The sequence below is a fragment of the Prionailurus bengalensis genome, chromosome B2, assembly GCF_016509475.1.
Source record: "Prionailurus bengalensis isolate Pbe53 chromosome B2, Fcat_Pben_1.1_paternal_pri, whole genome shotgun sequence".
NCBI lineage: Eukaryota > Metazoa > Chordata > Mammalia > Carnivora > Felidae > Prionailurus > Prionailurus bengalensis.
This window is the reverse complement of record NC_057349.1, coordinates 35,070,137-35,090,498: the sequence shown is the minus strand read 5'-3', so window position 1 is coordinate 35,090,498 and position 20,362 is coordinate 35,070,137. Positions and strand designations below refer to the sequence as shown.

The following is a 20,362-nucleotide window of genomic DNA, read 5'->3' as shown; positions in this document are numbered from 1 at the left end:
ACCACAACAAGCCTGGGTTAGCCAGCCCAAGGAAGGAAGAGAGGAAGGGAGGGAAGCAGACAGGCAGGATTTCAACGTGGGCAGCGTATGGAGTACTTATCGTCAGGAGTGGCAAGGGGAGAGTTGACTATTTAGGGGGCAAGGCAGGAAGGGAGTCAGGAAGGGCAGACTGCAGGAAACCTGGTCTAAGTGGTCAGAAGGCATGTGTCTATTCTAAAGAACTTTCTCACAGTGAACACAGAAGTACAGGCAAAGGGATAGGTGCCCCACTGCTGTGTCCCTGCAGACCCCGGGATACTCCATTCTTTTCCATATAAACAGAAACGTTTATTGAGCACCTCCACAGCCAGCAGGGCACTGTTCTAGGTGTTGCTGGGGGTGACGGTGGGCACGTTTACAAACAGGGACAAGGCAATTGCTGTAGTAAGTACCTTCCTCGCAGGGTTGTCATGAGGATTGTTCTTAACACGTCGTCGCAAAGCACTTGACCATGTCTGGCACATAGTAAGTGTGACTGAAGGGCCAGTTATCACTACCCATTTAACTATAAGACTTTCGGAGCCTAGCCCAGGACCTGCGTATGCTCCCAAGGAAAGACAGATTAAAACCCTCTCCATCTAGTGAGGGAGATACGCAAATACTTTAGGGCCACTTTCCTAACCGTGGGCTCTAAGGGACGTTCGCGAAGGCTCAGTTGCAAAGGAGGATGGCCACAGCCGTTAAGGGGCGCCTGGATTTGGTCTAGTGAGGAGGGCAAAGGGATAAGACACGACTGGAGACCGCGGAGGGGCTCAAGCTGGGGGAGGAGGTCTCGCAGGCCACAGTGTCTGTGCTCTGGGCCGCAAGGAGGCGGGCCCAGGACTGCGGAGAAAACTCCCGAAGCCGGGGAGGGGGCTTGGAAGCGTCTAAGACCATATTGGGGGCGTCTGGCTGGCAGAGCCGCCGAGCCCCGCCCCCGCCGCCTTCCAGGGGGCTTCGGGGGGAGCGCCCCGGCTGGCGGCAACCTTCACACTCCCCGAACCCACGGCTCGGGCCGCTCGCGACCACTGACCCCCGGCCTGCAACCCAGCGACGGTCCAGTCCCCAATCCCGCCCCAGGCCCACAACCGGCGCGTACCACCTGCGGCGCCACACAGTCGCGCTCCCCCCCAGCCGCGAGTGGTGTGGCCCGGCCCCGCCCCCTTACGCCACTAGGGGGCGGAGCGTCCCCGTCACGTGACGGGGAGTGACCTCGCCGCCCGGCGCCATGGGGGCTTCGGACCCGGAAGTGGCGCCCTGGGCTCGCGGCGGTGCCGCGGGGATGGCGGGAGCCGGAGCAGGAGCGGGAGCTCGCGGCGGAGCGGCGGCGGGGGTCGAGGCTCGGGCTCGCGATCCGCCGCCCGCGCACCGTGCACACCCGCGCCACCCTCGACCCGCGGCGCAGCCTTCCGCCCGCAGGATGGACGGCGCGTCCGGGGGCCTGGGCTCCGGGGACAACGCCCCGACCACCGAGGCTCTTTTCGTGGCGCTGGGCGCTGGTGTGACGGCGCTCAGCCACCCGCTACTCTATGTGAAGCTGCTCATCCAGGTGGGGGCCAGGGCGCCGTCGGGAGATGGGGGCTGCTGTGAAGGTGACAGGCCGGGATCTGGAGGAGGATGGGGGCAGGGAGCCTATGGTGACGGATTTGGGAAGAGGGGCGGAAGACGGCAGGTTTGGTGAGCTGAAGGAATGGGACAGAAAGGAAGCGTTGATGGGTCTGGGGGTGAAGGGATAGAAGCGACAGATTTGGGAAAGGATGAAAGGAACAAGGCATTTGGCGGGTGCAGGGGAGGGGTCGAAGGGATGAAGGAGAGGATTTGGAGGTTGAAGGAAGGGAGGTGATGAACTTGGAATTGGAGGAAAGGAGCAGCATTTGGGGGCGAGTAGAGAAGCAACAGAATGGGGGAGAGGCGGGAAGTTTTGGCGAATGGGCGGGGAGGAGGACTGGGGGGCCGAAGCAAAGTATTTAGATGAAGAGCACATATTTAGAGTAGAAGGGAGCAAGAGCTCTGGATTTGACAGACATGGATTTAAAGCTGTTTGAGGGGACAAAGGACTGGAGGCCAAGGCCAAAAATTTAGGAGAGAAGAAAGAGCATCAGCCTCGGGGGAGGGAGGTGGAGAGGAGAAGGTGGCATTGGATTTAATGGTGAGGGAATTTGGTGGGACAGGGCGAAGGCAGAGGATTTAGCAAGGGAACGCTATGAGTTTGATGGCGACGACAGATTTGGTGGGAGGAGGGGACAGGGTGACGCGTTTTGAGGGAGGGGAACAGATAGGGCGACGCAGTGGGGGAGGGGTGTGATGGCGATTCTTATGGAGAGGGGAGCCAGAAGCAGGCTTTTAGGGAGAAAGGGATGACGCACTTGGAAGAGAAAATGAAAGTCACAGTTGGGGTCGGGAGGTGGGACTCAACAGTCCTTGTATGGGGGGGATGGGTTATGGAAGTATTGGAATTAGGCAGGAGGGGCGGTTGGGACTTAAGGTGGCAAGATTGGTAGAGGCTGGCAGAAACTGAGGCCAAGGTGGGGATGACTCTGGAATGGAGCCATGCAGGGGCACTTGGCATACGGTGGTGGCCAGCAAGACCTTGCCGATGAAGTGGACTGCTTGAGAAAGAGAGAGATTGAGCTGGAAGGAGGTGGGGTGGAGGGGGTGCACTTGGCAGAATTAGGTGGGTGGCTAAGATAGGCACTGTTTAGATGGGGGTGATTCCGGCCTGGACTGGAACTGAAGATTTAGCCTAGAATTTTCCAGTTAGGGGAACGGCGGCAGGGCGGGGGTTTGAAAATTGAGACGGAGACCAACCAAGATTTGAGGTTTGAGTTGAGGCGAATGGGTGTTAGATTTACTATCTCTTTAACTGGGCTGAGAGATTGGTGGGGGGGAGGGGGGGACGTTCGGTTGGAATGGGAGCAGTTGGAATCTGGGATCTGAGAAATGGGGCAAGGGGTTTTTAGGTGTGACCGGGAGTATGACAAGGAATGAGGAGATTCGGTCGGGGACATCAGGGTGCCTGACTAGCGTCTAATTGTGACTGAGATTTGGAAATGGCTGGTGGGGGAGATTGGGACTGGCCTTTGGTTGTGTTTTGGGAGTGAGGGCTGCTTGATTTGGGGGATTAGGATTGTATTTTCAGCAATAGAGATTACAGGTTTGGGAGAGAGAGTGGGGCTTTGGAACTGATTGTTACCCGAGATGAGAAGTAAGGGTCCCAAGAGCTGAGTTTTTCCTCTGACGGAGTGAGATTGGGTGAGGGTTGTGTTTTTAGGGTGGGAGATAGGAGAGTCTGTGGAGTGGAGGGGGCTGAAATGCATAAGGAATGGGGGCGGGGAGGGTTCATCGTTTGGACCTTGGTAGATGTGGTTTACCGGTTTGAGGAGAAAATTGAAATACAAGCGATTCGAAGAGGGAATTGGGAATGAGGAACACCAAAGCACTGGGTGGGGGAGGATGGGTGAGCCCACTTGGGTGGTCTATCTGATTTGAACCCAGCTGGTGCTGAGTGTAACGTGTTTCAGGGTGAAACCTTAGTAGGTAGAGCTCGGGAGTCAGCAGCAGTTTGCAGAAAAGGCAGAACCTGTTTGAGGGGGCAGGTGGCAAGATTGGAGTGGCAGGTCTGGGGGTTGACTAGATCAGGTGACTAAGAACGCAGGGCCTCATATCAGGGTTCGTCTGTGTTAAGTTTCGGGAGTTGGGGACTTGAGGGTGATGAACTGGCCCCACCAGTGCCTGATACAGAGTTACAGCTTTGGCTGTGGTTAGGACTGGGGAAACAGATTTGGGGATAAAATAGGGTGAATGGGACTTGGGCACAAATAATGAAAACTTGAGAATGAGGGGACTAGGGCTGCGATGTGTGCCTTTCATCATCTCAGGTACAAGTGCAAGAAATAGACTCAACCAACTGGGGGACTATGGGGTGAGGGGACACAGCAGACTTAAAGGTGCGCTTGGAATTACTCGGACTCCCAAGTTGTGACTAGACGGAGACAGCAACAGAACAGTAGCTCACACTTGGAGTTGAAGGTGTGAAGGGAATACCGCCTATCGAAGAGAACAAAATCAAAACTTAAGTCAGAACCTTCGAACGTTTATCCAAGAAGGAGAAAGGTCTAGCAGGCGAGGGCTCACTGCACGGGTCAGCCGGCTCATGTCTTTCCTTCAACTCCCCTGGGCTGGAATTTGTTTTTTAAAGAAGGTCACCGTCGTGGAGGGTTTTTCATCTATAGTCCGTGATCTCTCCGGTAGCTCAAAATCACATCGACAGGGGACAGCCAGAACTTTCAAAAACACTTGACTAAGGTGAAGAAGGGAGGAAATTAGCCTAGGAAAACCCTGGAAGCATACCTAGTCCAGTTTTTAAGACAGAACATCCCAACTCTGCCATTCTTGCTCCCTTCCTCATCCTAAGGGAGCTGCTGTGGTGCAGGGGCTTGGCTGGCCTCCTTTGAGGGTCTGGGCTTGTGTCCTGGAAGGGACCTTCTCCTATTCCACTCAGGTGCTGGTCTCCCAGACACCTTGCTTTCTCCCTGCCAGCAGAGTCTCTCTCCTCATCAGTTGGCAGCATAATAAATGGCCTCACCCTTCAGGAGAGACCCCACCTCCTCAAAGGTGTGTGGGTGGCTATGTCCTTCCCTCCCCCCGGCACCCCCCATCGTGCCATGAGTTTAATGGCTACTGTCATCATAACCTGCATCTCTACAGCAAGAATTATGATAGCCCTACAGAAATGAGGGGGGGGGGGGTCATTCTGTCACAGGGACATGAAGTGATCAAGATTAGAATACAGATGAGGAATTGTTTGAGGAACAGCCGAGTTTGGAGGTAACAGTTTGCTCGGCCTGGGAGCGAGAGCAACTGATTTGTCAGCGTCTGCGTTGGGTGCAGAAAGGAACCTGAGTGTGGGCCGCACTCTGGGGTGGAGCTGAGCGGTCCTGAAGTTCAGGGCCGAGGTGGGGGTGGGATGTGTTTCGGAGCTGGCACACTGGGGATTGAGGTTGGACTGAAGTTTTAGCCCAGAGATGGGACTTAACTGAGATTTATTCTGAGGTGAGTGCAGGGTTTGAAGTACACAGAAACACTGGAAATGTCTGGCATTTGAAGGTGAGAATGTTGGGGGATGGGGTGACTTGGATTATGGTAGGGGGTAGGGATCTGGGACTGTACACTTCCCTTCATTGGGAGCTTACGTGATGCTGACGGTTCTAGATTCTGATGACGTTTCTGGTATGTTTTGCGGGGGGAACCAGCAAGAGCAGCATTGGAATTTGTAGGAGAAGAGGCAGAGGCCTGGGGTATGAGAAGCGCTGAGCCAGACCAGCCATAGAATCTGACCTTGCTTTTGTATTTGTTGATTCTGAAGGTGGGTCATGAGCCGATGCCCCCCACCATCGGGACCAATGTGCTGGGGAGGAAGGTCCTCTATCTGCCCAGCTTCTTCACCTATGGTGAGTGTGCTTTCCAGGCAGGAGGGCCCGCGCCGACAAAAAAAGCACGTCACACGTCACAGGGGGAGCAGGCCCAGCTGGCCCCCGGGAACACACAGGACAGCGCGGCACCCAGGCTCAGAACTGGCAGGGAGGAGGGGATCAAAGAGTGACCAGAGGCAGCAGGGTTGCTGGGGCGGGAGCAGGTGAACAATGCAGCTTTGGGCCAGTTCCTCTGCCAGCAGCTGCCCGCCGTCAGCCCAGGCAGCAGGAGGGGCCGGGCCAGGACACTGGTCCTTGTCATCCCTGCCGCCCCACGTTGTGCCTGGAAGTGGCCGGGGCGGGGGTGGGGGGGGTCCGGGGGGGGGTCCGGGGAGGTTTCCTTTTGATTTCTGAGCAGTCTGGGCTGTTACCAGTTTTCCTGCTTTCCTTTTAGTCCAGCAGGAGGCCTGTCGGGGGCTTCCTGGGTTCTTTTCCTTCTTCCTCCTCTTTCCCCTGCGTCCCCCAGGCAGTGGACCCCACTCAGGCACCTCCACACGGGGCACAGGGCGGCCAGCACACGCTGCGTTGTGCTTCACGTCTGGCATGCCCCGACCCGCTGCACGAGCTCGGGCAGATCGCTTCACTGCTCTGGCCTTGCGCTTCTAGTCTGCAAAGCTGTGTCTGCTTCTTCATCCGGGCCCCTCAGGCAAGCAGCCCCCAGCCCCCTCCGCGGCTCTGCTGCCTGGGAGGTCTGTCCACCAGCGGCCCGCCACACTGGAGCTTGTCCAATGCCACCTGAGCCCACCTGGCTGCCTCCACTGCTCGTCCCCAGACCCCCAGGCGCCAGCTGGCCAAAAGCCCTTCAAACCCATTATCGCTGCCTCTCTTCCAGTCCCTACCCTCCTTGGACTTCTTTAAATGTGCCCTTGCTTCTCCATGTTCCCAGTCGGCTGATACCCTCAGGCTCCCTCCACTTCGGCTCTTCTTTCTTGTTTGGTTAGTCTAGAATGTTCTCTGAAAATCTTTTTCTAATTAATTAATTAATTATATATTTTTAAGCATGTATTTATTTTTGAGAGACAGACACAGCGCGTGAGCAGGGGAGGGGCAGAGAGAGAGGGAGACATAGAATCCGAAGCAGGCTTCAGGCTCTGAGCTGTCAGCACAGAGCCCGACGCGGGGCTTGAACTCACAGATGGCGAGATCATGACCTGAGCTGAAGTCAGACGCTTAACCGACTGAGCCACCCAGGCACCCCACCTTTTTTGTGTGTGTTTTGAGAGAGAGAGACAGCTTGAGTGTGCATGCGTGTGTGAACGGGAAGGGGCAGAGAAAGAGGGGAACAGAGGATCCGAAGCAGGGCCTGCGCTGACAGCAGAGAGCCAGATGTGGGGCTCGAACTCAATGTGAGAGTACGACCTGAGCCGAAGTCAGATGCTCAACCTACTGAGCCACCCAGGTGCCCCTGAAAATCTTGCTGCTGAATAACCTGTGGTTTTGCCTCCTGTCACCTTTTTTAAATTTCACACACTCTTGGCAGAATCTGATGTCCTGTTTCTCTTCCATTTTTGCCACCATGACATTGAGTAGTCTAGGGCCAGGCAGAACATATCATTTTGTGGGGAGGTGTGTCCGTATTTGTTTTTATTTAAAAACCGTCAGTGAAGGGGGGAGGGAGAAGGCCCAGAAGTAGGCACAGGAAAGCCAGTGTACAAAGCTAACACTGGGTTTGTGGGAAGCCGGCGTGGCCGGCTGCCAGCCCCTCCATTGTGGCCTCTACGCACGCTCTAGCCGAATGAGGGACCCCAGGTCAGAGCCCAGGCTGTCTCTACTTGTGTCACACAGTCATTCCCGGAAGGTCTCACGGTAGAGGGGTCTTGACCCACATTTTGCCTCTTGCAGACATGAGCGGAGCTCTGAGGTGCCCCTGCTCACGCCGTGTGTGTAAATGTTGTTTCAGTCCAGATGTTGTAAACAGATGCCCGTTAGGCCGCTTTAGACACCCTGCCTGCTCTCCCGTCAGGGAGGAGGCTCAGCTGTCTGCATGTCTAGATACTGTCTGGACAACATCTACTCCTCCCCATGTCATGTTGAAAAGTGCCCTAGTGGGGCGCCTGGGTGGCGCAGTCGGTTAAGCGTCCGACTTCAGCCAGGTCACGATCTCGCGGTCCGGGAGTTCGAGCCCCGCGTCGGGCTCTGGGCTGATGGCTCAGAGCCTGGAGCCTGTTTCCGATTCTGTGTCTCCCTCTCTCTCTGCCCCTCCCCCGTTCATGCTCTGTCTCTCTCTGTCCCAAAAATAAATAAACGTTGAAAAAAAAATTAAAAAAAAAAAAAAAAAAAAAAAAAGAAAAGTGCCCTAGCTGTCGTGACATTCTTTGGTGTAACAATGAAATTCCTGGAGAGAAACCCTGGCCAGCTGTGGGACCTTCTGGGCCCACGAAGGCCCCTGGAGGAATTTTTGCCTGCCTTCCTCTGCTCTGAGAAACAGGAGTTCCTGCTCCTTTTTTACTGGTGGGCAGATCAGCTAGAAAGAGGTTAAGTGACTCACTCATGATCCCTCTAAGACTTTTTCCTACCTGGCTCTCTCTTGCTGGCTGGAGCTCCCCTCCCCCAGAATAAACCTTTCTTCCCCTGGTTCACTCTGTGAAGCAGGGCACCCTGCCGTGTCACCCAGTGTCCTGTCCCCTCCTACTCTTCTCTTTCCAGTCCCACCCCCATCTCAGGAAGCTAAATATGCAGGGAACAGGTGCTCCCGGCCCCAGCATGAGCCCCAGCACGAGCCCGTTCTAGCAGCGACATTGAAATGCTGGGTTGGCAGACATGTTGCGGAGAGAAAGGCGCATTTGCCGGTTCCTGCCACCGCGTGGTGCTAAGGAGCTGAAGTCAGGTCTGGAAGGGGAGCACAGTGTCTGAGAGAAAGTTCTGCTAGCTTCTAGGTATGCAGGTTTAAAAAAAAAAAAATGATCATAGTTTAAAAGTTGATACTAAAATAATGACACATTGGAGCCCCTGGCTGGCTCAGTCGGTAGAGCATGCGACTCTTGATCTTGAGGTTGTAAGTTCGAGTCCCACGTTGGGTATAGAGATTACTTAAAAACATAAAATCCCGGGGCACCTGGGTGGCTCAGTAGGTTAAGCCTCTAGCTCTTGGTTTCAGCTCAGGTCATGATCTCACAGTTTGTGAGTTCAAGCCCCGTGGCCAGCTTCATGCTGACAGTGCGGAACCTGCTTGGATTCTCTCTTTCCCTCTCTCTGCCCCTCCCCTGTTCGTGCTCGCTCGCTCTCTTTCAAAGTAAATAAATAAACTTAAAAAAAATAATGAAACATTAAGAGAGGTATCCTTTTAGAGATCCTAATGAAAAAACACTGATTCATACAGGTAGGGTCTACCTTCCCTGACTGCTTAAGTTTTTTCTCTAGAATAGTTCATTGGTGCCTGTTACTTCTCCACTAGCTATGTTGTTTCCCCCACCTCATCCCCTGCTGTGAGTCATAAATGCTAACAGGTACTAGGTGGGGCCTGGGTACAGCACAGGGTAAGGGTGGTCCTCTTCCTGGTATGCTCAGGGGACATTCTTGAGCCTTTCTTCTGGGAGTTTTTCCTTTTTCCTCCCTTAGATTGCAAACTTCATCATTGCCTGCGGGCACTCTGCCTTTTTCCTTTTTTTCTCTCCCCCAAGAAAAACTGTTTTTTAATGAACAATTTAGTCCTCCCTACACCCCATGTGGGGCTCGAACTCACAACCCCTAGATCAGAAGTCACGTGTGCCTCCAACCGAGCCAGCCAGGCGCCCCAAGAGAAACAGTTTCTGTCATAAGCAACAGAATTGGTTTGTGGGTTGTAGCAGTTAAGTTGCTGAGTTGAAACACTAGCTGAGTTTGCCAAGTCGATTTTGCAAACTTAAAAAAAATTTTGTGACTTTGGCAAAAATACATTTTGAAGGTTTTACAAAAAGAAATGGGCTAGAGAAGACTCTGGGGTTGGGGCCTGATTGCTTGTGGGCTTTGGACAGCTGCCCCCTTCCGTGACCGAAGTCAGCATGTGCTGAGGGACAGGCTGCATCTGGTCTGGGTGTGACTGTGACCGGGGGTGGGTCTGTCAGGGCGGGGGGCGGGGGGGAGGGTGACACTGCCACCTCTGCTTTCTTGTAGCCAAGTACATCGTGCAGGTGGATGGGAAGATAGGGCTGTTCCGAGGCCTGAGCCCCCGACTGATGTCCAATGCCCTCTCCACTGTGACCCGGGGCAGTATGAAGAAGGTGAGCCTGGGGGGGCGAAGCCAGGATCGGTTGCCTGAGGTTCTCCCCAAGCTCCCTGGTGGCCCCAGAGGCAGCCATGTGCACTGGTCCGGTTTCTCCTTTCCCAGGGGACACCCAGGCGCCATAGCCAGGCTCCAGACCCTGGTGCGTCAACACCTCCTTGATTGGGAAGTTTCCCGTCCCTCGTCCTCCCGCTTTCCCCCAGCTGTGACAAGCTGTGACCGCGGGTGGGGGGAGAGGGGTCCCCTCCCCCACCCCCCGCCAAGCTCCAGCCCTGGGGTTACCAGAGGTGAACCTAGCTGCAGGGAAAATAGTAGGAGCTGATTCCTGCCATTCCTGTCCCTTAAGAGTTACATTGAGGAGGCACAGCTGAACTTTGCTTTTGGCAAAGTTTTTTGGGTTTTGGGGGTTTTGTTCTTGTTTTTAATTAAGTAAGCTTTATGCCCAACCGTGGACTAGAACCCACGACCCTGAGATCAAGAGTCACATGCTCCACCGACTGCGTCAGCCGGGCGCCCCACTCCTTTGTTTTTGTACCTCAGGTTTTCCCTCCGGATGAGATCGAGCAGGTCTCCAACAAGGACGACATGAAGACTTCCCTGAAGAAAGTGGTGAAGGAGGTGGGCATCTGGGGTCGGAGAGGGACAGGCCCCGGAGGGGAGTCTGATTGTTTCTCACTGCCGAGTTGGACAGGTCACTGAAGAGACGGGGTTGGCTCTTCACTCCACATGGGTAGGGTGGGACGTGGAAGGAGCCCCGGCATGGCCACTGCAAGGAATCCCAGAAAGCCTGTCAGCCATCATGGGGCCTGGCCTGAGACCCAGCCGCACCCCTGGGCGGAGGAAATGGGGGGTGGGTGACAGGTGGGGCTGTCCGAGGTAGACTGGCCCCATCGGGGGCTGTGGGATCCCAGTTTGTCCATTGTAAGAGCTTGTGTTCCCCTTGAGGGCCCATTCGAGAGAGAGGCCAGACCAAGTCCCTGCCCTCTGCTCTCTTCCAGACCTCCTACGAGATGATGATGCAGTGCGTGTCCCGCATGCTGGCCCACCCCCTGCACGGTGAGCCACCCCTTTGGAGACTGCCTCTCACCTGTGGGATGAGCCCTTGTGGGCTGAAGCTGGCGGCGGTAGAGCCCTGGGAAGTGTAGTGGGGTGGGGTGTTCCCCCGGAACCGCACTGAGGAGAGATTGGCAGGGAGTCCTGGCCAGAGGGAGCAGGGGCCCTTCCCGGGCAAGAAGAAGTGGGATGCTGTGCTCACGGGGTACGACGGGGAAATCCCAGAGGCCCTCCTCCCCTGCTGCGCTCTGGCACAGGCCTTGGGCAGCGGCCGCTGCACCGGGCGCCCCGCAGCTGGGTGCCCTGGGGTTTGGCCACGACATCACCTGCGTGTGTTTCTTTTTCCTCAGTCATCTCAATGCGCTGCATGGTCCAGTTTGTGGGACGGGAGGCCAAGTACAGGTGGGTAATTCTTCCAGGACTGGCAGGAGTGGGCCTGTCACCCTTCAGAGTCTGCCAGGACAGGCCGTGCTGGGGTCAGTTGCTGTCCCTTCTCGACTCTCGTTCTAACGTGCTAGCTTCAGAGGAACGTGGCAGTGGGCGGCCATCAACAGTGTCCAGGGGCGTTTTCTCCCCTCCATCCCATGTCCGGGGCTGCCCTGCAGAGGGGTGAGTGGGAGTGGAGTTGACTTGGACCGTGCCACCTGGGACCGCACTAGGGTTCCGTCCTGGACCCCCTAGTTCTGCCCTAACCATTTCTCCAGCTCTCACAGAGCTGACTTGTAGGTCGTTTCATCTTCTGCTAAGAGGCGGTTCCACCCCGTGGGCGGGGGCCCACTCCACTGCTTGCTTACCGAATACCTCCCGGCATCTGCCGGGCCGGCAGTGAGCTCAGTGCCGTGGGGGCAGAGCTGTGTGGACAGAGCTCTTCCCCGGGACGGTTATGCCCTCCTGTCCTCCTTGCCCCACGAAACCCTGTGGAGGACAGGAGGCAGATCCTAGAGGCACGTGGCAGGAGGACACATCTCCGTTACCCTTCCCAAGACTCTTATCTCCTGGCTTCAGTTGTTTTCGGCAGCTGTCCTGTGGGGCCGCTGCCCCAGGCAACTCGGCTGCCGTGGCCTCATTTGAGGTTCACTGATGGGAGGTTGGCCCATTCTCCCGAAATGAAACCGCGAGGTTGGTAGACACGACCAGGAGGGGATGGTCTGGCTCAGAGCCCCAGTGGCCAAGAAGAAGGGCTGGGGGGCCTGGCAGGGCTGGGTGCCTTGGGAGCAACCTCGGCTCCCATCGTCTCTCTGTTAAACTTCCCCTGCCGCCTAGGCTTTGTAGGGCCTCTGCTCAGGATAGGCCACTTGGCATTGCGAGCCACAAGTCGTAGAGATTGCTCTGAAGCCTGCTTTGCGTTTCATACCTGACGGCAGCCTGTCCTTTGATCTCCAAGCGCCTGCAGGGGAGGGCCAGGTGGCTTTTCCCAGGCTGCACCGGGGCCTTCTGGTTCTAGGGCCTTCTGCTACAGGACCTTCTGCCTCAGGTTCCTTTTCTGCCCTCTGGGCAGGTGGTTCCCCGCTCGCCACCCCTCCTGCTCTCACGCTGTCGGGCATGCAGTCTTCTCTGCTGGAAGGCTGCTGAGCCAGGGATAGGCACTAGGGCCAGGGAGGAGAAGGTCCCGTTACCTTTGCAGCAGCCCAGACTGGAGGCCAATTCCCAAATTCCAGATCCACAGCAGGCAGTAGTAGAGAACCGTTAGGCTCCTATCCTGGGGTGAGTGGGTTTCCCATCCCCGTGAACTGTGTCAGTGCCCCTCACTCCTAGACGAGAGCTCTCTCTAATCTTCTCCACTTGGTTTCTGCCTGGTATCACAGAATCTCCTCTCTGCATCCCAGCCCGGACTGGATGGCTTTGAGCAGGGATGGTGGGCTCTCCTCTCCTCTCCCCACCCCCCCCCCACCCCCCAGGGGTGGTCTTCTCCACAGTGACTGGGTGACCTCGTACCCCTGTCTTGCCTTCTTCACAGCGGCGTGCTGAGCTCCATCGGGAAGATTTTCAAAGAGGAGGGGCTGCTGGGATTCTTTGTGTACGTGAGTTTCTGTACCCCATAGCTGGCCACGTGGCGTGGCTCTACTAACAGACACGTTCTCAACCTCCCAGGCTGTAGCTGCCAGGCTCAGACTAACCACTGGGCTCCGTCCTGCCTGCATAGCTGCATTCTGGCTCCGTGCAGCCCTGGGGCTCGCGTGAGCCAAGGATTGTCAGGACCGATGCCGTCCCGCCCTTTGCAGATCACGGCTCACAAAGAAATGGTACTGCGTGTCCCACACACTGGGGAGACGGACTGACGGGCCCCTTCCCCAGACCCCGTCCATTTGCCCTGAGGCCGATCTTCAGGAGCCAGGGCACTCTATCTAGGGCATTCCACATGACAATCCATACTTCTGGCTTCTCCTGAAAAGTCGGGAAACCTGGCTCTGCTGAGCCTGTGTTTGTGTGGAGCGGCCAGAGGCAGGGCACGTGATCTCCCGAGGACCGCGGATCCCTGCCCTCCTCGCTGTCTTGCATCCGCCTTAGTTCACATGTAAAAGAGAAAGACCAAAAAGACTGTGTCCAGACAGAATAAACCACAAGCAGACCCAAGAGCCAAGCCTGACATACGGCTCTTGTTTGGCCTTGTTAAGACCTTGGCAGTGACATACGTGCTATTACATACGTAATATTCTAAGCACGGAGTCCTCTGTTCATTGTGGCTTTATAGTTGGTCAGGAGTTTTTATTCAGGATCTCTCATGTAACCAAGAGACGACCATGTAGGTGCGTGTGTGTGTGTGTGTGTGTGTGTGTGTGCATATGTAATATATAATAAATCGTTCTCACCAGGGGGTGATTTTTGCCTCCAGGGGACATTGGTCATGTCTGGAGACATCTTTTGCTTGTCACAGTTGGCATCTAGTGGGTAGAGGCCAGGGATGCTGCTAAAATAAACATCCTGCAATGCAGAGGTTGGCCCCCCAAAACAAAGGATTATTTGTCCCTAAGTGTCAATACTGCCAGGATTGAAAAACCTTGATCTATACACACACTCACACACTCCTATATTCAGGGGTGTGTGTGTGTGTGTGTGTGTGTGTGTGTGTAAGTAAAATGAATATTTGATTGTGTGACTGGTACATCAGACCATAAAACTACATGGCGTCACCTCTGGCTGTTTCCATACTCACTCTGTGGTCCTCTTCTGGTGTGTGAATAGATTCTGACGCAACACATGCTTGCTCATTGGGTTCTTCTGTTTATCACGTATTTGCAGACCAGGTGATACATATGTGTTACAGGACTGAGGAGGCACCAAAGCTTATGTGAGTGGTTAGTCTGAGCACAGGTCGGGGCAGCAAGATTGCAGATGGCATTCTTGAAGTTCATTTTAGTCACGTCCCTTTATAACATAGATGTGTCATATACATTTTTTTGAGCTTTGCAAATATTTTTTGAAACATTAAAAGCATTTTTTTAGTGTTTATTTTTGAGAGAGAGACAGACAGACCGTGAGCAGAGGTGGGGCAGAGAGAGAGGAGGACACAAAATCCAAAGCAGGCTCCAGGCTCCCAGCTGTCAGCACTGAGCCTGATATGGGGCTCGAACCCACGGACCGTGAGATCATGACCTGAGCCAAAACCGAGTCAGATGCTTAACTGACTGAGCCACCTAGGTGTCCCTGTTTGTTTTTTTTTTTTAACTTGTGTGTTTTTTTTTTTTTTAACATGTTTGCATGTTTAGATATGCGTGTTTAGATATTAAGGACATTATTTCAAAATATTTGAAAAGCTTGGATTCGAGCCCCACGTCAGGCTCTGCGCTGATATCACGGAGCCTGCTTGGGATTCTCTCTCTTTCCTTTTCTCTCTGCTTCTCTCCTCACATTCGCATGTGCATGCACTCTCTCTCTCAAAGTAAATAAATAAACATTAAAAAAAAAAAAACCACGAATAACACACAGGACCTATTGATCTCAATCTGGCTTTTTGCCCTCTGCACCGTATTTTAGGGACCTTCCATCACATTTTGTAGAGCTGTTTAATTCTAAAGGCCATCATTTTAACTGTCAGTCCTCTTCGCAAAAGCTTGTGTGGAATGGCTTCAATGGAACATTCTAGGGGTGAAGACAACAGATGCATGGAGCAGAGTGTTTTGTGAGAGTTGATTAGGTAAAGAGGCCAGGAGAAAACTGTCAATGTGTAGACCCTGTTTCATAATCTGCACTTGAAAATCCCAGATTTAGCAACATTCACATCTTGAGGCCGGGCCTCTGTAGTTTGAAAACCACTTGTGAGACCGCAGACTTACTGGCATCAGATGTGGTTGGTGTGTGACCCCCCCACGGAGAAAAGCACACTGCCTTCCTGGCGTGGGTATAGCCACTGGCCCACATGGCCCCTGCAGGCTGTTGTCCTGAGGCGGTACTTTTGGATATGCTGAAGTTTTCAGCTTGGAACATCCCTGCCTCCGTCCTGGGCGTGGAGCCCCCAAGAAATGTTCCCCTCCCCTCCCCTGCTCATCTTTGCTCACCTTGTTTTTTAGCGGCTTAATCCCTCACCTCCTTGGAGATGTGGTTTTCTTGTGGGGCTGTAACCTGCTGGCCCACTTCATCAATGCCTACCTGGTGGATGACAGCGTGAGTGACACCCCAGGGGGGCTGGGAAACGACCAGAATCCAGGTTCCCAGGTTGGTTGGAACAAGGACTTGTCAATCTTTCCGTGTACCGCCGATGCCCAGGGTCAGGGGCAGACTCGAGGACTCTGGGATCTGAGCACCAAGGTCCTGAGGGCTAGGGAGTCTCTGGGGAGTGGCCTAAGAGGGCCTCTCATTGTCCTGGGGGCAGCTTTGCTTCTGGGGAGAGTGGGCTCCAGAGAGGAGATTCAAGATCCGCAACCAGACCTGGAGGAGTTCGTGGAATGCATGTCCTTGGGCAGTTTTCGAAATAAAACGGATCCCAGCTTATCCGAGGAAATGATCCAAGTAGGAATCAGGAAATCGGGACGCAGACCAGCTAATAACCCTCTAACTTTTGCTTCATGTTTCATGCTTAACGTTCACTCTTTTGTGAACATTATGGTATTTGATGCCAACAGCACCCCATTTGTGAAAGGAACAGGGCAGGTGTAATGTCCCATTTTACTGGTAGAGAAGTTGAGACCCAAAGATTGAGAGGCTCTCCAGAGGCACTCGGCTAGGACTCAGCAGGGCTGGGACTGGGTCTTTCCCTGTGCTGGGCTGAGGGTGCTTCCTCCCGCCTCGAGGTTTTTTTACTTCGGCTAGGAAGTATACCTTATAGGCACACCCCACTCTTTTGTTAGCAGTGGTCCATACAGCCTGGTCTGCACAGACTCCAGCAGGCTAGGTCAGGCATGAGGAGGCTTTGATCCTTGTAAAAGGTGCTTGTTTCAGAAAGGTGTCTGGGGACCTGGTGGGTTGACAGGTTCTGCCTGAACCAGGTTGAGCTGGGGAGCAGTGATGGGCAGGTAGCCAGACACGCTAAGAGCAGGGATTGCCAGCCCCAGGAGGATAGGCGGGCTGGGGGCCTCTCTGTCAGAACCACCTCGTGGTGGGGGTGGGGGTTCATAGTGTGCATATGTCTGTGTCTGGGCATGTGTCGTGTGGTGAAGAATGTCCCGCCCCAGCTGAGAGCCTCTGCTCAGGGAAACCAGGGCTGGCCTTGGGTAGGGAGTCTCGCTGGCCTTTCAGCGTAAGCAGGTTCCTAAAGCTCCCTGGAGGCCAGCTCCCACTTGCAGTCCGAGTGGCACACACCCAGGGCCCTGCCCTTTCTCAGGGCCTTGGGGAGGGGGCGGGCGGCGTGTTGCTGCTGTCACGTGCAGGGCAAGGCGGGGACAGCCGGGGCATCTTAGTGGGGGGAGGGGTGGCCCACAGCTGGAGGGTTTCCCCCGAGTCCAGGCGGGCGGGTGTTTGACCAGGGGCTGCCGCACTTACCACCAGCACCGGCAGTCACCAGCGTCACAGAAAGGGCTTTGCGAGCGCTCTTCTGCGTGTGGCTTAAAGGCCAAGGCGAGGTTGCCTGTGAGGCAGCCGCGCAAGCCTCCGTCTGGGGTTACTGGGCATCTGCCTGGCAGGATGGCCACGCCCCAGGAAGCCGAGGGACAGGTAGTCATCCTTCCTAGCGAGGGGCCGTCCCCTGGGCAAAGAATTCAGATGTTGGGGTTCGGAAGGGGGTGAGACTTTGCTAAGGTGGGAGGGTAGCAGTAGGCTTCAGGTTCCCCCTCGCCTTTTGCTGCAGGACCAGGATTCTGTGTCTGGGGAGTTCGGGGGGGTGTCTGTCTTTTCATCCACCTGCTGACCACCGACTGTGTGCCAAGCCCTGGACACTGATCGAGGCAGACCCAGGCCACGCCCTTGGAACTCACTGGCCAGTGGCCAGTGATCCCGTTTACGTGGCCTGCACCTGTGCTCCTCACCATCCCTGGTGGGCTCTCCAAAGCCTTGTCAGTCCACTTACCCCACTTCCGTCTCTCAGAGCTGCCCTTGGCTCTGACTACAAGGCCACAGAAGCCACCGGTGGGCCTAAAAGGGAACTCTGTGCAGCAGTGTGCAAGGAACCGAGCCCAGAGGGTGTGTGAGGCCGGTGTGCGGGGTGAGGTGGGGGGGCCGCAGACCAGGTAGCATGGGGCGAGGGTGCTTGTCTGAAGTCTGCATCCCGAGGTGCCTGTAGCAAACCGGTCTCCCTTTCTTGTCCCTCCAGTTCAGCCAGGCCCTGGCCATCCGGAGCTATACCAAATTTGTGATGGGGGTAAGTCGAGCCAGCTGCTCAGCCCGCTGCCCTTTCCGCTGCCCTGTGGGCCTGGGTTGGGCTTAGGAAGCCAGCTCTAATGGTGGCTGGAGGCAGGCCTAGGTGTAGGGTGTGGGGACAGCGTGTCCTCGCTCCCTGGGCTGGGTACGGGCTGGTGGTGGTGGTGGGGCCGCTGCCATTCATGTCTCCCCGGATCTCAGATTGCGGTGAGCATGCTGACCTACCCCTTCCTGCTGGTCGGTGACCTCATGGCTGTGAACAACTGCGGGTAGGTGTGCACCCCTCCCCCAGGCACCCTGCCAGGGCCGTGGGGGGTGGCGGTCCAGCTGAGGCTGTCCGGTGCTCTGCTTTCTCCCGACTGCTCTGTGTGTAGGCTGGGCCCCCGGTATCCTGGCGTCCTCTGGGATTCACTGCCCCCCTTGGGGATGAATCTGGGATTCAGGAGGTGGGTGGTGGCAGCTCCGGGCCACCCCTTGAGATCTCCTGTCCCTTGGCTGATCCGTCTCCCGTTGTTCACTGGGGCTGACGTGCTCTCCTTCCTGGGCAGGCTGCAGGCCGGGCTCCCCCCGTATTCCCCCGTGTTCAAATCTTGGATCCACTGCTGGAAATACCTGAGTGTGCAGGTAGGCAAAGCTCCTAACAGAGGAGGTTCCCCCCACTCTTCCCCCACGTCAATCAGGTGAGATGGTTTTGTGGACTCGATGCTGCGTGGGAAGACAAGGGATCGTCCTGGGGTCCAGTGTTGTCAGTAGGGAGGATAAAGAACGGAGACCTTTGGTGTAAGGCATCTTCGTTAAATTTTCACTTTATTTTAGAAAAGATGTGAGGTCATTAGATCTGAATTTGCTTATAGATCTTACATTAGACACCGTCTCCTTTTCTTCCTCAACTTTTAAAGACTCATACTGTGAGGGAGCCCATGGGGTAGGTGGTGAACCTGAAGCCCAGGACCTTAGACCTCGAGTAACACGGCTGACAACGCAGCGGCCCGGAGCACTTCTGACGAGCAGCCGCTGTGTCCGAGGCTGACCCCTCCCTTCTGTGGGTCATCCCTGGTGTCCAGGAGAACCTGAGGCTTGAACTGGGCCATGTGGCGAGGGTGCCCGTCTTGGGGTTTCGTGTTCTCTGCCCAGGCACCCTCTTGCTGGGCTGCAGCCCTTGGGCCCAGAGGTCAAGGATCCAGGTGTCTGGCTCAGGGCAGATCCTTGCCTTTTCCTAGCCTTTGTTTGCCTCAAAGCAAAGTGGGGCAGCGGTCTGGGGAGGAGCCGGCACGCTGACAGGCCTCAGGGTCGAGAAGAGGACAGGTGGGAGGAAGCAAGGGAGCAGGAGACACAGTTCTTCCCAGCGGCTCCCGTCAGGTCTACATCACATCCCATGGGCATTAGGGAGTCCCCGAAGTGTCTGAATCCAGAAAGGCAGCGAGTCTCCTCTTTGGGGGTTTCCTGCTGAGTAGCCCCAGCGACATTGGACACCCTGTGACGTGAGGCAGTCCGCTCCCTTGTGCCTCAGCACGTGGCATATTCTGACACTGCCCTCTAGGATTGCAAGCCTGCGCCCTCCACCCCTGCCTGACCCTGGGGTCTCTGAGCTGCTGGACCCTCTCTTGTCCCCTGCTGGCCTTGCTCAGGGGCAGGATGAGAAGCTTGGTGGCCCCTTTCACTGACCTGACTGTTGCTTCCAATCCAGGGCCAGCTTTTCCGTGGCTCCAGCTTGCTTTTCCGCCGGGTGTCCTCAGGATCGTGCTTTGCCCTGGAGTAACCTGAATCGCCTGAAAAAACATGCTGCGTCAGCCTGGCCACCGGGGGTGGGGCCTGACCGTGTCGGGCACCTGTCAGATGAGTCCAACCCAACGACACCTAGATGTGCTCCAGCCAGCTGGGCTTCGGTTTCCGTATTTACCGTGCGTCTGTCCAGAAGTGGGGGTTGGGTGGGGGTGAGGCTGCACCCAGTGGATTGGTTACCTGTTAGGTCCGGGGAGGGTGGGGCAGGCCTAGGGCATTCGGGCACAGTCCCCTTCCTTCGCTCACGTGCCAAGTCTGCCTTGTGAAGGGGGCCAGAGAATGGCTAGTGGAGGCCCAGGTAGGATGGGAAAAGGCTCACGGGGTCAGCTCCCACCCCCCCCTCATACCCACGTCCGCCCCAGCCTCATCCTGCGCCTCAGCTGGGAGCGTTGCCCCCCCTGCTTTGTAAATACGGCGGGATCTGCTTTCATGAGGCCGCCATCATGTCTAGGCCTGTGCGAGAAAGCCCTTGCCACATTCTGCCTTCGTTCTTCTCAACACTACTTTTCTGATGCCAAGGCGGGCACCTTCTGAATGGGAAATCGTGTGACTGCTCAGAATGTGTCTCCCTCATCAAATGCTCGTCAGTTTAATGGTGATGCCTCACATGCAGGATCTGGTTACCTGTGCAGTTGTGAACACCCAGAAGTTAGGCAGGTCAGTGTCTCTCGTACTATTCGGTTTAAAAGTTCCCGATAAGATTTGACCTTTTCTCCCTCAAATAAATGTATCGGTGGTGATTTGGAGTTTTGTGGAGAGTCCGTTCTTTTTAATTTTTTTAATTTTTATTTATTTTTGAGAGAGAGAGTGTGAGCAGGGGAGGGGCAGAGAGAGAGCGGGACACAGAATCCGAAGCAGGCTCCAGGCTCTGAGCTGTCAGCACAGAGCCTGACGTGGGACCCTAACTCACGAACCGTGAGATCCTGACCTGAGCCGAAGTTGGACATTTAACCGCCTGGAGAGGCCCTCCCAGCTTCAGAAAATGTTCCACCCAAACCCCTGTTGCCTCAGCATGGTTTGCGGATGACATTCTTGGGTTTTGTCAAGAGTCATTTGGTGTGGTTACAGCAGAAGGGGTAGACATGGGCCCAGCTAAAGCGCCGAGCTC

General features: G+C 55.5%; 1 protein-coding gene across 4 annotated transcripts; it reads left to right on the top strand.

Moving 5' to 3' along the window:
- The first annotated feature begins 1,194 nt into the window (after window positions 1-1,194).
- MTCH1 (mitochondrial carrier 1) lies at window positions 1,195-20,000 on the top strand. 4 transcript variants are annotated; one of them, XM_043591273.1, is made up of 12 exons: window positions 1,195-1,567; window positions 5,384-5,468; window positions 9,582-9,688; window positions 10,231-10,308; window positions 10,689-10,746; window positions 11,094-11,145; window positions 12,701-12,760; window positions 15,252-15,345; window positions 17,426-17,473; window positions 17,674-17,741; window positions 18,021-18,096; window positions 19,160-20,000. In XM_043591273.1, the coding sequence occupies exons 1-12, from the start codon at window positions 1,247-1,249 to the stop codon at window positions 19,229-19,231; spliced, it is 1,119 nt and encodes a 372-aa protein (XP_043447208.1). In that variant the 5' UTR covers window positions 1,195-1,246; the 3' UTR covers window positions 19,232-20,000. The 4 variants fall into 4 exon arrangements, with proteins under 4 accessions (XP_043447208.1, XP_043447207.1, XP_043447206.1 ...); XM_043591272.1 differs by having other exon boundaries at window positions 15,252-15,396; XM_043591271.1 differs by lacking the exon at window positions 18,021-18,096 and having other exon boundaries at window positions 1,225-1,567.
- The last annotated feature ends 362 nt before the right edge of the window (window positions 20,001-20,362 follow it).